This window comes from Opisthocomus hoazin, chromosome 1 (assembly GCF_030867145.1).
Source record: "Opisthocomus hoazin isolate bOpiHoa1 chromosome 1, bOpiHoa1.hap1, whole genome shotgun sequence".
Classification (NCBI taxonomy): Eukaryota; Metazoa; Chordata; class Aves; order Opisthocomiformes; family Opisthocomidae; genus Opisthocomus; species Opisthocomus hoazin.
Genome location: NC_134414.1, coordinates 113,320,553 through 113,339,581, shown reverse-complemented (window position 1 = coordinate 113,339,581; position 19,029 = coordinate 113,320,553). Strand labels below are relative to the sequence as shown.

General features: G+C 36.2%; 1 protein-coding gene across 1 annotated transcript in view; it reads left to right on the top strand.

Moving 5' to 3' along the window:
* Nucleotides 1-19,029, top strand: part of NCAM2 (neural cell adhesion molecule 2) — a 348,076-nt gene that overhangs the window by 226,198 nt on the left and 102,849 nt on the right. The window contains exon 8 of the mRNA XM_075433489.1: nt 7,386-7,531. Within this exon, the coding sequence (XP_075289604.1) occupies nt 7,386-7,531 (146 nt within the window). The remainder of the gene's footprint in view (nt 1-7,385; nt 7,532-19,029) is intronic.

The following is a 19,029-nucleotide window of genomic DNA, read 5'->3' as shown; positions in this document are numbered from 1 at the left end:
TGTTTGCCTCTCTGGCTCTCCCCGAGTACTGAACTGATGTTTCCACAGGACTGCCAGTAGTGTCTCCCAGGTCTCTTTTCTGCATGTTTATAGCTAATTTAGAGTACACCATCGAGTATGTATATTTAGAGTTATTTTTCCTGTGTGCTTTACTATTGGATGTATTTAAAATAGATTATCATAATCTGTGTACTGTTAGTTTGACCTTAAGGAATAGTACCATAAATTAAGCCTCTTACCTTATTTGTGACATCTAAACCTCAGTGTAATTTTAGTCTAATATTGCCTTTAGACTTTAGAAAGTTCAACTCTACTTTAGCTCTGAAAATGTGGAGCAGAGTTGTATTTTCTTCTACAAAGAACTTTATTTTCCTGTCATTTCTTTCACACAGGTTAAACTCCCAGTCATGTATACAGCTAACAACTTATATTTTTCTTCCCCTTTAGTCTGTTTAAAAAACTGCAGTCTGAAACTGGCAAGTCAGATGGTTGATCATTATAGCTAAATAGTACACAAACAGCCAGTTGGTGTTAAAATGACCTATTAAATTACATTATTCTTTCCCACTTCGTTAGCTTACTTGTCTCATATTCCTTCTATCTTTAATTTTAATTTGCAATGCAGACTCCTTGGGGCAATGACTATTGTTTCTGCTACAACAGAGCTCTGGCAGGGTTAAAACTTATAATAACAGTAATGCAATAAAAATAACAGTAATGCAATATAAATAACAGTAACGTTATAGCATTCAGCATTTAAAATTTCTAGTACTCTGCACTTTTGAATTAACATGCCCATCTTAGTGCCATCGTACAGCTGCATATGTTTAATTTCTATGTGTGACGTAGAATTTTATGTTAAACTTTTTTTTTTCCAGTATCGGTGTTAAAAAGCTATTTTAACCTCATATCAGATTCTTACTCTGACAGTTCTTCTGCAACACTAACACATGTATAGAAACCTATAGGCACAAACCCTGCGCTCCCCAATTCTTCATCTTTATTAGTGCTTTTTATCTCTTCTACCTAATAAGACACAGAAGAGTAAAGGAAGCCCTGTTTCCCTCAGAGGATTTCTGACTGATCATGATTCAGTAATCTCTGTCAGTCATACTGTCATCTGCTATAGTTCTCTGTATCATTATCTATTACTACCTAAAAGATCTCATCCATATTAATACTTAGATCTTGTACTAAAGTTTTTGATAGAAATTCATCTATTCGTAGTCCCTCTGAATGGCTTGAAATTATAGATGTTCTTCCTTGAATTCTTTAAAAATATTTTTAGTGTTTATCTCTGCTTGGTAGCTAACTTTTTATATCTCTTTCCCCCATAGTATTCTGTTTCATTGTTTTCTTTCATTTGTTTTGTGATTCAGTTGGCCTTATATATATGTGTGTGTATGTTTTGGATACAAGTGAATTAGCGTTTTGAATTATGAAATATCGGATTTTTACAGCTATGTGCATCCCAACAAAAATTTCCAAAATAACATAGTAACAATCAGTTGATTTAAGAGCAGTCAAGAAAGTTCAATACCTTAAAGCCTTCCTACATCGTCTTACTTTCTCAGACCTAAACGTTCATTTCTTCATTCCTTCTCCAGAGTGATGGCAGTAATGTTCATTTACCTTACAATAAAAATCTAACCAGGCTAAATGAAACAAAATTCCCTTTAATTAAAGGCAAATTTATGCTTGATAAGAATAGTGCTTATATTCTGAAGATAGTTTTTATATCTTCATTTTATTTGTTCTTTAGTTGCTCATTTCCACTCTTCAAACATTCATATGCTTAGTTCTGCCATTCAATGATGCATAAACAGATGAGATTTCAGCAGGTTTTCTCTCTTCTGTACATATGTCACAGAAAGAGACATTTCTGTGTCTAATAATTTCTATTTCTAGAAAGAGAAAATTTTTTTTTTCTTTAATCAGAATTGGCAAAAAATTGGAAGGAGTTCTAGCACAAGTTTATTTGAAGTTCTCTCGGGTGTAGGTGCTTTACCTACGTAATCAATGAGAGAGTAGTCTGAGCTTATAAAAAATATTTCATTGGCAGTTCAGTAGTTTCTGACAATTGATTTCATGAAGGTCAAATGAGGGAAAAATACCTCAAGAAGCATTATAAAAGACCTTTTATAATTATTGTATAGTTTGAGTACATACTGGTTTTGTTTTCTAGATGTCATTTTAAGTATGATCTGAATCGTGTATAGCAGGAAGGTTTTTGCAGCTGTGTTCAGTGTAACTTTTATTGGTTATTGAGAAAAGTATACACTATTGTTATCATCTGTTATCAGGCAGATGAGAGAAAATGTAACAGAGCTCTCCTGTCTTATCCATCTTAGATGTGTTCCAAATGTTAAAATTCAAAACATTTAGGTTAATTTAGACCCTCAAAAGCCATGCGTCTTGGAACCAAAGAGGCTGCAGTGAGTCTAAAATGAGATTGGGGTGAGAGGTTTTCTACATTTTTCCATTATTTTCAGGCTTGTTGGCTGCATTCATTTTACATTTATAGCACCTGGAGTACACCTAATTAATTTTCCCTTGTACTTAATAAGTAGATTAATGTATGTTTTGGTATGGTGTGGTTTGTTTTGTTTTGTTTTTTTTTCCCTAAACACTCTTCAAAACATATATGGAAGTTCTTTATTTAAATTCACTGATAACTCTAGAAAGCGAATCCCATGTATCTGTGTATGGAACTATCTGTGCCTGCTCATCCCAGATATTATGAAGTATACCAACTGCAGCTTCACAAAGTGCAGTTTGTTGATTAAAGATGTGGTGTCAAAAGTTCACACATTTTCAATATTCCTTCTTCCTCTTACGTTCTTACCTGTTTGGAGCAACTCTACTTTTTAAACTAAAAATGATGCAATCTATAAAGGCAGGGATGCCAGTTCTCTCAGAAGACAGGTCTTAAATCCCTTTGAGTGTGAAGTAGCAATACCATTTTAACATCTATAAAGACTCAGGTTTATCATGCACTAAATGAAGTCAACACTTCATACTGGTGCATGTGAGAAACCTTATTATGTCAGGAATCAAGTTTCAGGAATCTGTTTCTTAGCTATGTCCTTGTTGAGCTCCGACTTGTTTACTAACTTCAAATTGTACCCGCAGTTTCCAGGAGGATGGGGTTGCAGTTTTGCTACGTAATTCAAATGTTGCTATGCAGGAAGATAGCATGAGAGTATGATTGCTCATGTGTCTTATTCATCAAGAGATCTTATCAGGCAGGGATACAGACATATACTAAACCTCTCGACAGTAAATCCATGTTTGTATTAATAACAAGCTGTTTAAAAGCAGTTCTTTTGATGAGACATAATCAGGAGTACCTGAAGCCTTGTATATGTGCTGCTTCTCAAGTCTGATGAAACTCTTTTGTCAAAGATATGGGTAAAACTCTGTAAATTCAAGAAATTGTGTACCTATTCCAAGAAATTGGTTTTAACCAACCAATAACAATTCCGGAACCTCAGATTGCTATCCATGTTCTTTTTAAGCTTTTTTGGGAGGCTATGGGTACACAACAATGAGCTTAGCCCTTGTCTGAGACAATTCCAGAAGAGACCAAGAAAGGAATCTGAAAGAAATTTGTTTATTGAGGAAGTGGTAGAGAATTTAACACCCACCTTCTCTTCTCAGAGAGCAAACTTTACAACCAGTAAATGTCATTTCTGTATTTGGCAGCATCACTCCTTATTATTTGAAAAATGCATGTCTAGTAATAAGCATTTCCTTACTTTCAAAATAAAATAATTTTAATGAAGTTTAAGCATAACTCCTTTCTATATTCAAGCCTTCTTTCATTTCAGTCAGGTCATTAATTTCACAATTTTTTACAGTTACAATGTATTACATTATAGTACAAATATTTCAGTATGTTTCACTGAAGAAACCAGCAAAGACCTGGCGGCTTCCTGGATTTACATTCCAAGACCCTGTATTTTCATTTGTTTCGTATTTGCTAGACTATAGGAAGAAAATACAAATTCAGTCTGAGAATGACCTTGTCAATTTAGAAGGAACAGTTAAAGAATTGTGAGTGGGGGGTGAGGGGGATGACAACGACGACAGCAACTGTTTCAGTATTTCTGTCAGTGCTAGTCTAGGCATTCTCAAATAAATATTGTTATTTACACAAAGACAGTAGTATTTTAATATTTTCTGATGTTCAAAATGTCATAAAAAAGTAGTCAAACAGTGTAAAAACTTCTCAGCAATAACACGTTACGACTTGCGACCTACAAAACTGAAGCAATTAAAGAATATCCCCCGTATGAGCTCTCTTCTACTTCCTAGTAATAACGGTCATCTAGATATATTTGGTGATTAATCAGTGCTTATTCCTTTAAATGTCAGCTGCTCATGTCTAAAATGTCAAGCTAAAACTTTTTGTCTTGTAGTGATCCATTTGAAGAAGGGTTTAAAGAATTTTAGAACAGAAGTCTAAAATTAAAAATTAAAGAGTACTAGTTATATGTTTTAGAACGTACATCTTTTTGAGCAGATCACATTGTTTTGTCATGTTATCCAAATGAGAAGATCCTCTCGTTCTGCTGAAAATATTGCAATACCAAATTTTTCATATTTTTGTTATAAAATATGTGTATGATGCTTTTTTTTTATGAGCAGTATATCTGCCATAGTTCATTCCTTGTTGCCACAGATTATGTTATATCAAAGGAAAGAAAGGAAAGAACAGAAAGGAAAGAACAGATTATATTGTAGCCAGGAGACATGGCTAAAGAAATAGAGTACCTGAGTACCAAGGTATAATATTTCATAGGGATTTGGCTGATCCTGAAAATGAGAGTAATAACTGAAGTTATTTTGGAGTTTAACATAGTTATCTTTTATCTCAAATTCTTTTTGATAGTTCTTTCAGCTGACATCCCTTGTTATACCACTGAGGAGAGTTTCAGCTTTTCTCAGCCAAATTGATGTCCTGCTGTAATGCTTTGCTCACTACCTTCTACTGCATCCAATAAAGCTGGATGCAGTTGACATTTCAAGAGCCCCTAATCACTCAGGGTGTTTTCTTTCTGCACATGGTGTCACTCACCATAGATTATATCTTAATGAAGCAGCGTATTAGTTCAGTGCTTTCTTAGGTAAAATATTACTTGGTTTTCATCTCTATGCAATAAACACACAACAAATTATTTGTAATAGTCAATGGTGAACAGACAGTAGACAAGCAACAGAAGGAGTATGGAGATAAGGAAAGAGAAGTGAGACCAAGAATAGTGTGGTGGAAATGGATAAAAGAGAGGTAGGTGGCATATCTGGATATAGCAAGTTTGAACCTGGTTTTGTTATTTTTCTTGGTGATGCTGAATGAAACATCTGTGAGACAATGGTCATAAATTAAATAGTGGTCATAAAATGAAAAATTTGATGAGACATAAGGAAAATATACTTCACTATGAGGACAGCTGGCGACTGCAACAGGCCGGTAAGAAAGGCTGTGCAGTCTGTTCTTGGCATTTTTCAAGATAATACTCAACAAATCCCTGAGCAATCTGATCTGAACAAGGTCTGTTGACTCTGTGTTGATAAGGAGGTTGGTCAAGATGGCCTCCTGGAGTCTCTTCCAACCCGAATGATTCTCTTTCCCCTTATGATCCACTAGCATTAGCCAATATTACTCTTCTGCATAGCATATACTTTAGTAACCCCATTAGAAAATAGGTTACCTCTCTGTTTATTTTCTGCTTCATGTAGACTATACTGTAGTAGTACTTCCTCAAAAGGAAAACTACATAGAAAATACATTATTTTTAACAAATATGCTTAATTTTGACAAAGTCAATGTTAAGAGCTGCCAAAATTTAAGTCACTAGTGTAAACTTAATTCACTGCTTTTGGGTGTAAACATATTGAAACATATTACATGACTACATGCTAGGTTCTCCAGTGGGATGAGTGTCTCATTCAATATGTAAAGTGGATAGATTCAGAGAAACTTATTAATGCTTATATATGAGTGAATGTATAGGACCAAAACATTTTTTATGACGATCTTTTAATGCCATGGAAGAGAGTAACATTCTATACACAGTTCTATAATAGAGTTCTTGTATGGTATTGTGCAGATAAGTCCTCTAAATAAAAGTGTTCACATGTAACCAGAAATTGTGTTGCATATGTATATAACCTGACAAAGTACAGTATAGATTGAGAGCTGTAGTTGCTGTGTACTTGTGGCTATAAAGTGGAATGATTTGGAGAATGCAAACAATATCTGGAATTTTTTAAATGTATCTTACCACCAATTTACTTCATAAGTAAGGATGAATAGCTTTGTATCAGAGGACTCTTCAGTTCTTAATAGCGTTAATACTGGTACAATACGTTTGTTATTGATTTTGTTAAATTCAGTGATTTGTGTAAGGCAGTTAGATATTGCTAAAGATCAAAGTCCAAGAATATTAATAATTCTTTATTTTTCTCCAAATAATTTGTATTTGAACACAAACACAGATTATCATAGAATCAAAGAATGCCTGAGGCAGGAAGACACCTCTGGAGACTATCTAGTCCAACCCCGTGCTCAGAGCGGGGTCAGCCAGAGCAGGTGTCTTGGACCATGTCTAGCTGGGTTTTGAGTATCTTCAAGGATGGAGACTCCACAGTCTCGTGGGCAGCTTGTTCTGCTGTTTAGTTACCCTGTCAGTAAAAGAAGTTTTTCCTCTTGCTGTGTTTCAATTTGTGCCTGTCGCCTCTTGTCGTGTCACTGGGCACCACTGAGAAGATTCTGCCTCTGTCTGTACTCACCTCTATCAGGTATTTATATACATAGCTAGGATCCCTGGAGCCTGCTTTACTCAAGGGTGAATTGCTGGCTCGTTTTCAACTTCTTGTCCATCAGGATCCTATGGGCTCTCTCTGCAGAGCCAGTCAGCACCCAGCCTGCAATGGTGCACGGTTATTCCTGCCCAGGTGCAGGTTCATCATGGAATCGTTGAATCTTTGCTTCGTTCCTGAAGTGCCAGAGAGTAGCAAGGGCTGGCTGGTCCCTAAGGGACAGCAAGCCAGGAGAAAAGCACACAAACACTGCCACCAGGGCAGGGGCCTTAACAGCCCAGACCCATCCCACACTACTCCAGTGAGGGAGGAGGGAATCCTGGGGGTCTCAGCCATAATGAGCCAGGAGTCAAGTTCATCAGACATACAGAAATGGTTGTTGTGCAACTTGAAGTCAGAAAAGTTGATCGATCTTATAGATGGCAACATTAAACCTTTAGCTAATCCTAAGTAAAAAAAAACCACGAGTATGTTTTAACAAAAAAAAAGTGGTTTAAAACGTAAGTTCTGACTTGACATTCTTTGTGCAGAATGAGTAATGTAATTTGTATTTTTAACAGTACAGCCTCAAATAATACAACTTAAAAATGAAACAACGTTTGAGAATGGGAAAGCCACCCTCATCTGTGAAGCAGAAGGAGAACCTATCCCAGAGATTACATGGAAAAGGGCCATTGATGGAGTAACTTTCTCTGAAGGAGACAAGGTAAATCAGCCTTTAGTGTCTAAAATATCTAAATACAAATTGTCTGGCTTATCTTCTTTTTGTAAGCAGAAAATTAATTAAGAGAGAGATTAATTCCAGATTCCTCTGAAATTGGAAGGAATTGCTACTTTCCAAAGTAATAAGAGAGATGTTTCTAAATTTTAAATTAAAAAAAGAAAGGTAAAGAAAAAAGCAATTAAAGTGCTGAAAGGTAATTCATCTCATCAGGCCGAAATTTTCCTACATAATCCCTACTAAGGGTTTCAATTTCATTTTGATCATAATAGCTGCCCATAGCCCTTCTTGACTATGTTTGGACTCTGTCCAATACTGCGTAAAATGCAGCTGAGCTTATAGAAATCTGAAATAAAAAATTCTGAATACTTTGGAGTTCTATGTTTCCCACTTCTGGTGGTTTTGTTTCCTGTTTTTCTCTTTCCTTATATTTTTCCTCACACAGTGCAAGTAGTCTATAACTACGAAATGAGCCTGTTTTCCCATTTTCATGTTTTATTACAAAAGTAAGTTGAGTAGAGAAAGATTACAATATGACAATGAAGACAGTCAGTTACTGTGGGAACAAGAGCTGCAATTAGATGGAATGGTGACATCAAAAGGTGTAATGTTATTCTTAACCATGCAGATAACAAGCTGTTTCTGCAGACCTCTTTTTCTTTTTCCTTTTTCTGAAAAATAATTTTATTGTAGCATTTCAACAAGTATTTTCTTCTTAGTTTCCTTACATAAACTACAGAATTTCTCTGTGCTGGTTGAAGTATGAGATACCATCTTTCTGGCTGACTAATTCAGAATTTTTGCTCCAGATAATCAAATAGCGAAATACAGTCATCTTGCAGATGGTTGCATGTTCATAGCTGTTGCTTAAAAAGACAGTTGTTGACAAACTTATACAACAGTCATGCCACTGAGGGAATTAGATACATAAAAAGTCAGCTTATACGGAATTACTGTATATTAAGGAATTATGTACTTCCATTATTTGCGTTCTGAAGGAGAATGTCTGGTCTGGTCTAGCCTCTGGCTTGACCTTTCCTGGAATTATTATGCAGTTTATGTGAGGCTTTGTCTAACTTTTTCCTGCTGTGTGATTTCCATTTTGGAGCAACAGAACAGTAATTGTATAATGTTTTTTCTAATAATTTTGCATTTAAACAAAGCAGTTTCTCTCCTCCTTAAATACTTCAGGTCAAAGGTCATCTTTCTGACCCACAAAGACTACATTTCGTTCACGGGTTACAAATGTAACCTTTCACTTACTTTGGAAAGCTTCTAAAATAACTTTCTTATATCAGAAACTGAGAATGAAGTCAAATTGCAGAAATGAGCTAAAAATGTTGGTGCAGTTGAAACCTGAAATTTATCTAGTGCTTATACAGGGCAGTATTACATTCTTAATTCAAACTGCAGATGGTTCAACTGTCTAGACATGTTACTGTAGCATTCTCTGAACTGTGGTTCAACTGAATAATACTGACAACCAAATTAAAACCTATATTCACTTTCTACTAGTGTGCTGACATACTGTATGTGGAAGATAGAAAGAGAATAAATGCAGTTATATGGGTTCGTTTTTGTATTGCCAATGAAAGAACTCTATGTGTATTGCTCATGGTTTTTGCTGAATGTTGAATAAGTGTTCTGAAATACTGCGTATGTTCTTGAGCTATAAAATATGCTGCTGTGTTTGCCCTGTGGTCCTCCAGCTCTAGGGTGCCCAAAGCCTTGGCTTGTGCTTTCCTACCAAATTAAGTGAATAGGGAACAAATCTGGCAGTGATTAAATTATGGAATAATTGTTGAATAATACAGCAATGTTTTGCACACAGGAAGAGAAGAAAAAAGTGAACTGAAAAAAATGGGGCTTGCGACATAGTCTTAAATTGCAGTTATTACTTATATGTGATAACTTTTGAAGTAATGTCCCATCACCAGACATGCTTGCGTAAACATAAAAATTATCATCTACATTCAGTGAATTCATGTTTTTAATTTTTTGCCAGTTTTAAAACATTTTTTTGATACAGACTGCACTTTATCCAATATTTTTGTTGCATGAAGAATACCTTTAGGGGATGGATTTTTGCCATAGAAGATGGAAGAACTGCTCTAACTATAATATTAACATGATAATGATTAGAAACTGCAGAAAGTGTTTTTATTTTTTAATTATCCTTGTATTACTTTTAGTATGTAGCTCCTCAATCGTGTTATTCTTGTTTTGCTAAAGTGCAAGCATACCTCATGTGGATAAGGAAGAAGGCTGAATGTGAGATCATTCTTAGCCTGGATTGATTCAAAATGTTTTCTTTCAAATGATAGATAGATCTTTTAACCAGGACATAGGCTTTTCTGAGTGTTGAAATTATTATGGCTAAAAGAACAGAAAATATACACCAAAGTCAGAGATCAAAGAAGTAACCCTGCTGGGCTTAAGGAGGATAATGTTAATGAGTAAGAGGTCTGTAATTATCTCTTAGGAAAATATAGCTTTGATAAAGGATTTTCAGTACATCAGAAGTGTGTATTTGAAAGTTGAAGCCAAGTGAGTTCAAACCATAAGTGAAGAATCCTCTTTCTCTCTACTTTTATCAGTTAACCTTTGGAACATCTACCACACACTGTGGCCCCTCTTTCATGAAGAATTTAAAATAAAGGGGTCTTTGCCCTTCTGACCTCTCTTGAAAGTTTAAATGGAAAGTTTTCCAGGACGTCACATTAGATGACCCCTGTAATCCTTTTATGACTTTGTAACCTATAAATATAGGAGAGTGAGTAAGCCTGAGTAAATGAATGATTATGCATGACAGAAGGTGTTTGGCTCACCCGTAAAGATTCGAAAATGGAAATGGAGGTTTAGTCCAAGACAGAGCTTCATCTGCTGTTGTAGTGTCAAGCCAAAACTCTGGTGAATGTACTCTGCCTCTGCGCTTCTTGTCCATGTTCCATGGCATTGCACGTCCTTTCACTAACATGCCAACCTGGCCATGCCCCTTTTGGCTGTGATTCGAAAAGTCATGTTCCTGCAGACCTCTGTGCATCCAGCAGGCCTGGCCCTTTTCCCAGTAAAAAGAGGAGGCAAGAGAAGTGTTGCTTTTGTAGAACAGGAGGAATGACAGTGATCGGATTTGATTTGCTGTAATCACTTATAAAATGGTTTTTGGACATACACATACGTATCTACACACATCCATGAAGGAGAGCGTATCCTGATTCTCTGATACAAAAATGTTATTGATTCCTGTGCGAACTGCAGAAGCATGAGGGTAGAGTTTCATGCTCTACTCTTCTAGTATCTAATTCTAGCAGAAATATGAAAGCTGACCAATGTTTTTTGTAATTACCATTTCAAGCCCTGTTTTGGAATACAAATGACAATAACAGATGGGGCTTGATATGAGACAGTAGCTCCACAGTATGCAGCATGTGTCCAGGAAGACAATCTTTACCCTGAAGAATTTATGATCTAAACATGTAAAATGAGTGAAAAAAGTCAGTGCAGAGAGGTCACAGTCCAGGCCAGTATCTGATACTCAGTTTTGATAATGCTTCATGTGTGGGGTAACTGGTTAACAAAAAAACAAAACAAAAAGATAATATGCAACTTGGGTATTGGATTTAAGATATATAAAATGACACTGTGTTTTGTATTTATTTGATACAGATTCACCAGCTGTCTTTGAAATACCTTACACTGTTCTTTTATCTACAAGTAAACAAATCTCTGATTTTTAACTTTATAATGAAGACTACAGAGATGCTTGAGTTCTGCTTCCTTCCATCTACCTGCCATTCCAACAATAATCTGGGTGTCCTATGAAATTTCCCGTGAAATTGTTTCTGAATATTGCAGACATCAGACCAATAATTAAATTATTTTTCAGCTTTGGATTCACTTTATATTGGCATGCAGGTCAGAACTATTTGGAGCTTGTCAAGTTTTTCATAGTTGCCATGAACAGGCAATGGGCAAAGGTAAAGAATTTGGGGTTTGTTTTGTGTTTTTCTTTGAAAAGTCAACTCTGCTTTTACCCCAAGCCTCTTAACTCCACCTGTCACAAATGTTAATAAAAAGAATCTGAAAATGTTTTGACTTTCTGTATATGCTATTGTCACTGCACAAAAAGAAGCAGTGTTATAGTGTCAGTGAATTGTGTTGCCTTTCTTTTGAGACAGTAATGAGAGCTCTGTTACATTGTTGCTCATCAAGGATCAGGTCTTTATTTGAAACAAATCACCCAAGAAGAGGAAACATAGATGTATCTAGGGTATTTTAATTTATTCCAGGAGATCTCTTTCTTTTTCTGAGCTATACAAATCCCAGTCTTTGTAAATTAATCTCAGGAAGTTTTCTCCTTTGAACAGTTGGAAAAAAGTAAGGGGCAAGTCTCCTTGCCTTATTGAAGAAAATTGGTATAAACTGTTTCACCTACATGTTGTGTGAACAGCTTCTACTTGCAACGTCATTGTATATTTTCGCTGTTGTAGTATTAGCACAGGCCTGCAGGCCGGAACAGTTTATGGCCAGCTGCAACTGCATTTGATTATGCAATTCAGACACTCTTCAAATGATTCAATTAGGCATCAAAGATTTTTAAATTTTGTTTTTAACCACAAAATGAATCATGGTGGGCTTCACATATTACGGCTATGAAATAGAAAAATAAGAATATTGTGACTGGAAGGAGAAGGTAAGTAAATGGACCTGAGAGTGAGTAGAAAGCAGGAGGGTGACCTTAAATGTTAGGTAATTAGCGATGTTGAGAATATACAGATTTATACCCTGTGACATCTGCAAAACATGGAGCACATATGAGCACTGAATATATACTGTCACCAGTCATCTGATCCATAGAAACCTGCATATGTTTTGAGGCTCCATCGTCTTCTCTATGGCACGTTCAGTTACACTAGTATGGAGTTTGGACAAACTCTTCAGTTAAATAGAAGGAGCTAAAAGTAGAGTGTACAGTTTTAGAAAGTAACAGCATTCTAGTATGAAGATTGATTTTGGAGTGGTGAGATTGTATGCAGTTAGAAGTAAAGAGCATCTTTCCTGGGTGAGCTGAGGAAGCATTACAGAAGGAAAACTGCAAGCCAGTGTGGATATTTCAAAGTCCTTAAGTAGTCCAATCACTCATCCGAGTTTCACGCACTCCTCTAAGTAACAATATCTGCAGTGATATGTAAATTAAGCCAAAACTGAAACTAGAAGTTATTTTGATGTACCATAGCCTCTTCCCCAGTGTAGGGTTGGTTGGTAGTTACATTGACAACTCAATACTAAGTATCACCCATTTGGCCCGAGGGCCCTTCAGATTTGTTCGTCTTTTAGGAGAGAAATTAAATGCTCTGCTACCCAGAGTAGACTCAAATGACTTTACATACGCACATCCATATATGTATTTATCTTGTGTGGATGACTGTATTGGCATTACACTAGCCCAGAATTTTCTCATTTCTTCAAATTTTTCCTTTCAGTAAAACTTTAAAGTCACTTTCTACTGGGACAGAATCAAGTAAGCAAAGTTGTTGATTCTTTAAAGGTGACAAAAAGCCAAGGAAATGTAAAATTTAATACCTCTTCTGTATTAAAAGCTTAAACAACCTGGGGAAAGAAGGATGTTTACTTAGGAATATCACAAATTTAATAAATTGTTTAACATGATAATTTGAATTAAGTACAAAGTTTTTATCCATTCTGTAAATAGATAATCTTATTTCTACCTAATTTATATTTCAAGCTTAAAAATTGTCTCCCATTTAATCTATTTGTTTATGTACTATCTTTGCACCAAATACATATTTTTGGGTACCTTCTGTGGGTTGTGGTGCTGCATGTACTGGATGAAATAAAGCCGTACAGGCTTGGAAAAGGCATTTACATTCCTTCCACTATTAGCTTTTTCCATTTAGTCATCAGTGATAATATTGCGTCTGTAACACAAATGAAGACTGAAATTATCAGGGAACTTTTTATGGACCGACATTTCATGCAGTACCAGTGCAGCTTGGACTTGAATATTCTTTCATTCCTTCCACTACACAGAAGATCGTTTCCTGAGCTTCTGCCGAAGTAGCAGTTGTATTACCTGCTAATGGTTTAATAACTTTCAAATATCTGTTACTTGTCTGATGAAATAGAGATCCTGCATCTGATGATACATTAAGTGATACAGCCACACTTTATAGACTGGAGTCATTTGGTAGTGTTCACTGATGTACTGCTATAAGACATTCTCCAGAGACTTTGGAAATGTTACATTTTCCATGTATCATGGAAACTCATAGCAAGTGAGCGTAATCAATGGCACAATCAGCAGTGCACTGCTCGTAAAATGTATTTTACGCTATTAAAACCTGTTGGCAGTTTTCCTGACCTGAAAGGCAGTTTGAATACCCTTGTATATTAGGAGAAAATACATATTTAAACTTTTAGCAAAACCAGAATGAAAGCAAATGACCTGGATTGTGTTTTTCAATCTGTTGTTTGTTTTGTTTAACAAATTATCTAAACTCTATGTAGTAATTAGTTGTTAATTTATTAATGTACTTAGTATGCTGTTAAAAGCCCACGTTTTTCTATTACACTTTCACTGTATCATCTCCCTGTGTGCATCTACTTCCACACTATCTTCCTATTAATAGCAGTTCTCAGATTTCAAACACAGTCAAGTTTAACATGACAGTGCTGATGGACCAATGTATTTCTAGCATCTGTGACAGTTAAGAGGCTGTGCAGCTTAGTCTAAAGCATAATGCAAGAGTCTTACTTCTTTGCATTGGGAAAAGTGAAGACTGCACCATCCCTTACTGACAGCTTCTGTAATTCAGCGAACAATATTTCTTACGACCACATAACTGAACCAGAGGTCTGAGCTCTGATTCGTGGTCAAAATAACTCCCATTTATGCATTGATTCAACCTGTGTTATCAAAATTTCTAAATGTTGCAATAACATAAATAATGGTATCAACAAGATGATGCTTTTTGTCTTTTTATAAATTTCTCCTTGTACAAATGAAGTTGTGACATTTATGCCAAAAGTAAAGGAATCAATAGCCTGTGGTAGTCTTTACCTTTCTGCAAGCTGATCATCTAATGTGCTTTGATATATCTTATACATAGCTGATACATAATGTTAAAGCCCTCAGGGTTATATTGCTTGGTAAAATTTGAGTGAATTAACATAATATTCTATAAATGTTCCTCCTCTTAAAATAGTATACAAAAGTGGATATTTAATACTGAATTTTTTTTTTAAGAATACAGTTTTGTGAATATTTACAGTTCCAAACTGAATAAATACCATTTTGCTAGTACATTTCAGAAGCCTTATTTGGAGTTACGGTCTGTTGATCAAAATATATTTTCTCTGTTGATTTAGAAAATGTGAAAATAAGTACAGAATCTCCTCAGAAACTACAGTGGCTTTCTTTAGTGCTTTTAAATGTAAGGGAAAAAAAGAAAGAGTATGTACTCTGATTAGACAAACATAATATTTACAGTATGGGACATGCACAGTTATTTAGACCACAGTTATCAGTGCTTCCTTACCACAGATTCAAAGTGCTTTCAGTAATATCAAAACTACAGTAATCTCTGTTGAAATAAAAGCATCACTATGTCACCCAAAAGCAATACTGTAGGCATTTAAAATTAAGACCTCTAAGAACTTTAAGATTCATGGATACTCTTTCAGAATTCCTGAACTCATAGGTCATCATATTTAGCAAATATGCCCTAATTACGTTAAAAAATCTTTACAAATTCTGTGTGAAAATGTATGGATTTATAGAAACAGATTAGTCCTTTTGTCTTTATTAGCTTTATCATATTTGTTAAAATGAAATTGTGTGGTTATAAAACATGGCACATGCTTCATTCACCTTGTAGCAAATTCCAAAATTTTAAATAACATGGGGCTTTTTTTGCCCATGAGATATGCTCAGAAAATGTATTTTTTGGCAATTTTTTTGACAACTTTGTTTCTTGGATAAGACATGGGGAAGTAGTAGCTGTACAAAAGAGAAAGAAAGCTCTTACCCCTACCAGCAGCCCACCAAAATGCCATTTGCTGCCGACAGTCTCCTCTGCTCCAACGTGGGTTCCTCCCATAGGCTGCAGTTCTTCAAGAACGGCTCCAGCATGTGTCTTTTCCACAGGGTGCAGTCCTTCAGGAACAGACTGCTCCAGCATGAGTCCCTCATGAGCCACAGGTCCTGCCACTAGCCTGCTTTAGAGTGGGCTCTCCGTGGGCTACAGCTTTCTTCCGGGCATGTCCACCTGCTGTGGCATGGGGTTTTCTGTGGGCAGTGGTGTGGATATCTAGTCCACCGTGGACCCCCATGGGGTGCAGGGGGACAGCTTGCTTCACCACGGTCTTCTCCATGGGCTGCAGGCGAATCTCTGATTGGGTGCCTGGAGCACCTCCTCCCCCTCCTTTTTCTTACACCTTGGTGTCTGCAGGGCTTTTTCTCACATTTTTTTCCTCATCCCTCTTTTTCCTGTCCTTCCTCTACCCAGAAACTGAGTACCTTCCTCCAGGCCTCCCTTTCTCCTCCCAATTTGTCTGCATACCTGAGAATCCTAGAGCTATGACTAATTTTTTTAGCTGTGATTAATTTATCCACATGGTCTCTTTAGTTTATGTGTTGTTACAGATCTGTTTCTTCAGCAATGTACTATGCATAACTTCTGATAATTTAATTTAATAATACATACTCCTTGAGTTTCCTAATTTGTGCAGTTGAGTAGGAAATGCTATAAATCAACTGAAAATAAGCTATAGATAGGTTTTAGGGTTTTGTTTCTCAGTGACACCCTAGCAGAATTACATATGGGTTTTTGTGCTGCTATGTTGCAGTCTCTGCTTTCCAACTTGTTTCAAACGCTAGTAGCAGCACTTTTTTCCTTAACAGTTTCCACCCAACTTGACTGATATGTTCAGCATAATCTTTTATTTATATCTGTACATATAAAGAAATTTAGAAAAGTAAATAGAGAAACTCTGTTGGATGAAATCAATTAAATAACTTCAAAACTAATATATCTATGCTGTTTCAGATACGTCCAGGTTAGATAATTTTCTCCATTTTGCGTGCTGCTACAATGATTTCCTGTTATTTCTTCAGTTGCAAAAAGCCCTACAGAATTACTGGGCTTTGTGAGAAAAGACTTTTTGAGCTGTGAGATCCGGATCTGTGTTCTCCTGCAGACACTTCCCCTGCTCCTCATGACTCAAGTTATGCATTTCTGGCTTTCTGTGCCTTTCCTTCCCCTAAAGATGCCTTGTTGCTTATATAGCTCCTGCAGGGCTCCACCTCATCCCAGTTTCCAGACAGACTTCCTATCTGCTGTCTAGCCATAGTCATTTTAATAAAATATACATCGCTTTTACAGAAAGCTGGAAAGCATCCCAAGCTGCATACAACTACTGAACAAACCAGTAAGAGAAACTCAAATCATGATCTCTTTTGGTTCCCTCCCTGACGCCCTACAAAAGCACACATTGGGCTGCTCTCTGTTACGTAACTGCATACCTTCACCACACCAGTCATTCCCGTAACTAAAGCTAAACTGTGTCATGGTTTGAACCTGAACTCTAAGAGAATGAAATGAATACATATACAAATGCATTAAGCTTAGTTTGAGAATCTTAGAGCAGTTGTCATTTTAGCTTACAGAAGAGTTTTGTGAGCAAGAAGGGCATATGACCCATATTTATCCAAGAATTTGTTATCGGTCCAAGTAAAGTTTTATCAGTTTAAACAAAATAAAACAAACAATTATTCTTAGTCGAGTTACAATGATACGAACACTTTAATCCAAGTTATCTAAGTAATACAGGGAAAAAAACCCCAAAACATTACAATTAAAATTGTTATACAAAAGCTTCCTAGTTTTCTTTTCATTGTCATAGTCACTCCTCTGGTAATCCCCTGAGACCTGAGGCTGACAGTGCTTATTTTCCTTTAAAAAAAAAAAAAAAAAAAAAATTGAAAAAAAGTGGGAGAGAAGGGTTGACAATTCATCAACAACCTAAATTCTTATCCAGGGGAAAATACAAATGACTCAACCTCCCACCCAACCCCTTAAAGAAACCTAACCAAAACCATGCTTCCTGAAGCTTTCAAGAACACCTTTTTCCTGATGCTGTACCTGCAGTTAACAACCTGCGTAGAACCCACGACTATTTCCAATCTGGATTCTTTAAAAGTAACTGCTGTGTCTGCAGATGAACAGAAAATCAAAACAATGATATTTTTTTCCTCAAGATTATATTTTTATGACTTCCCCGGTGTTACACTATAGATCTACAAACAACAGGTTCTTCAATAATGTCTTCCTTGAGGAAAAACAAGATCCTAACAAATTCAGGATTTTGCAGCATGCTGACATATATATTTAATGAGCTGCAATTCTAAAAGAATCATAAGGTCTCCTATAAAAATCACTGAAGTCCAAGACACTGCTATAGCATTATTCTGATTCTCTGGACATTAAGACATATGCACGTAGCAATACTCTGGAATTTTCTGCTGTCTCCAACAGGTGCATGGATAGAATACATTTACCTGACGAGAACGGGAAATATTGTGAATATACCATCCATAATCCAGAAGGGAGCTTCCATCAGCTTCTACACGATGATGGCTGTTGTGACTAACAGCCCTTTCTCATCATCAAAGGTAGATTTTCAGACTAGGAATTGCCGGTCACTTACACTTAATAGGCTTTTTGAATTTTATTATCATTTAGTATCAGTATTTCAGGTTGCAGTTCTTATCTTTCATGCTGCTTCAAGGAACAGTTTCCTGAGCAGTTATGATCTGCTCAAATCTCACATATAAGAAACATCAGCTTGAAGTATGTGATCTGCAGTTTTCCACTGATGTGGATATCAACACAACCCAAAATCAGAAAGCTTCCTAAAGAAGTTGTTGTTCATGAAATTCCAAAAATGATTCTGTTAATCAGTATTTGTTTTCTCCTTAAAAATTCAGTGATGCGTATTTGGAATATGGCCAAGACAACATAATGAGTTGGCAATTTTTGATGATTTGATCTGAAGAAGGAAGAGCTAGGCATAAAATTAAAGCGGGTTCTTTCCCACCCCCCAATCCCGTCCCAATGTGAGGATCTTCTACCATGTACATCTGCAGCAGCTCCTTTGGAGGAACTTGACAAAGTTCTGCAGTTTTTACTCAAGTTACATGTTCTCACAATGACTGTTCCTGAGTATGTTGCGCTGTGTTTTAAAAAAGAAACAACACCCAGCTCTAAGCCACTGTTTCTTCATATTTTCTATTTCTTGTTAATACATGCAATGCATGTCCAAAATAGCACTGAAGTACACAAGGTGTCAGAAGACATACATGATGTGACAGGCAAAGCTGACCTGCAGTGGTGTAACTATGGACAGTAATGGCACTGTGATCACAAAGAAGCATTAAAGATTAGAAGAAAAACAAGTAAAGG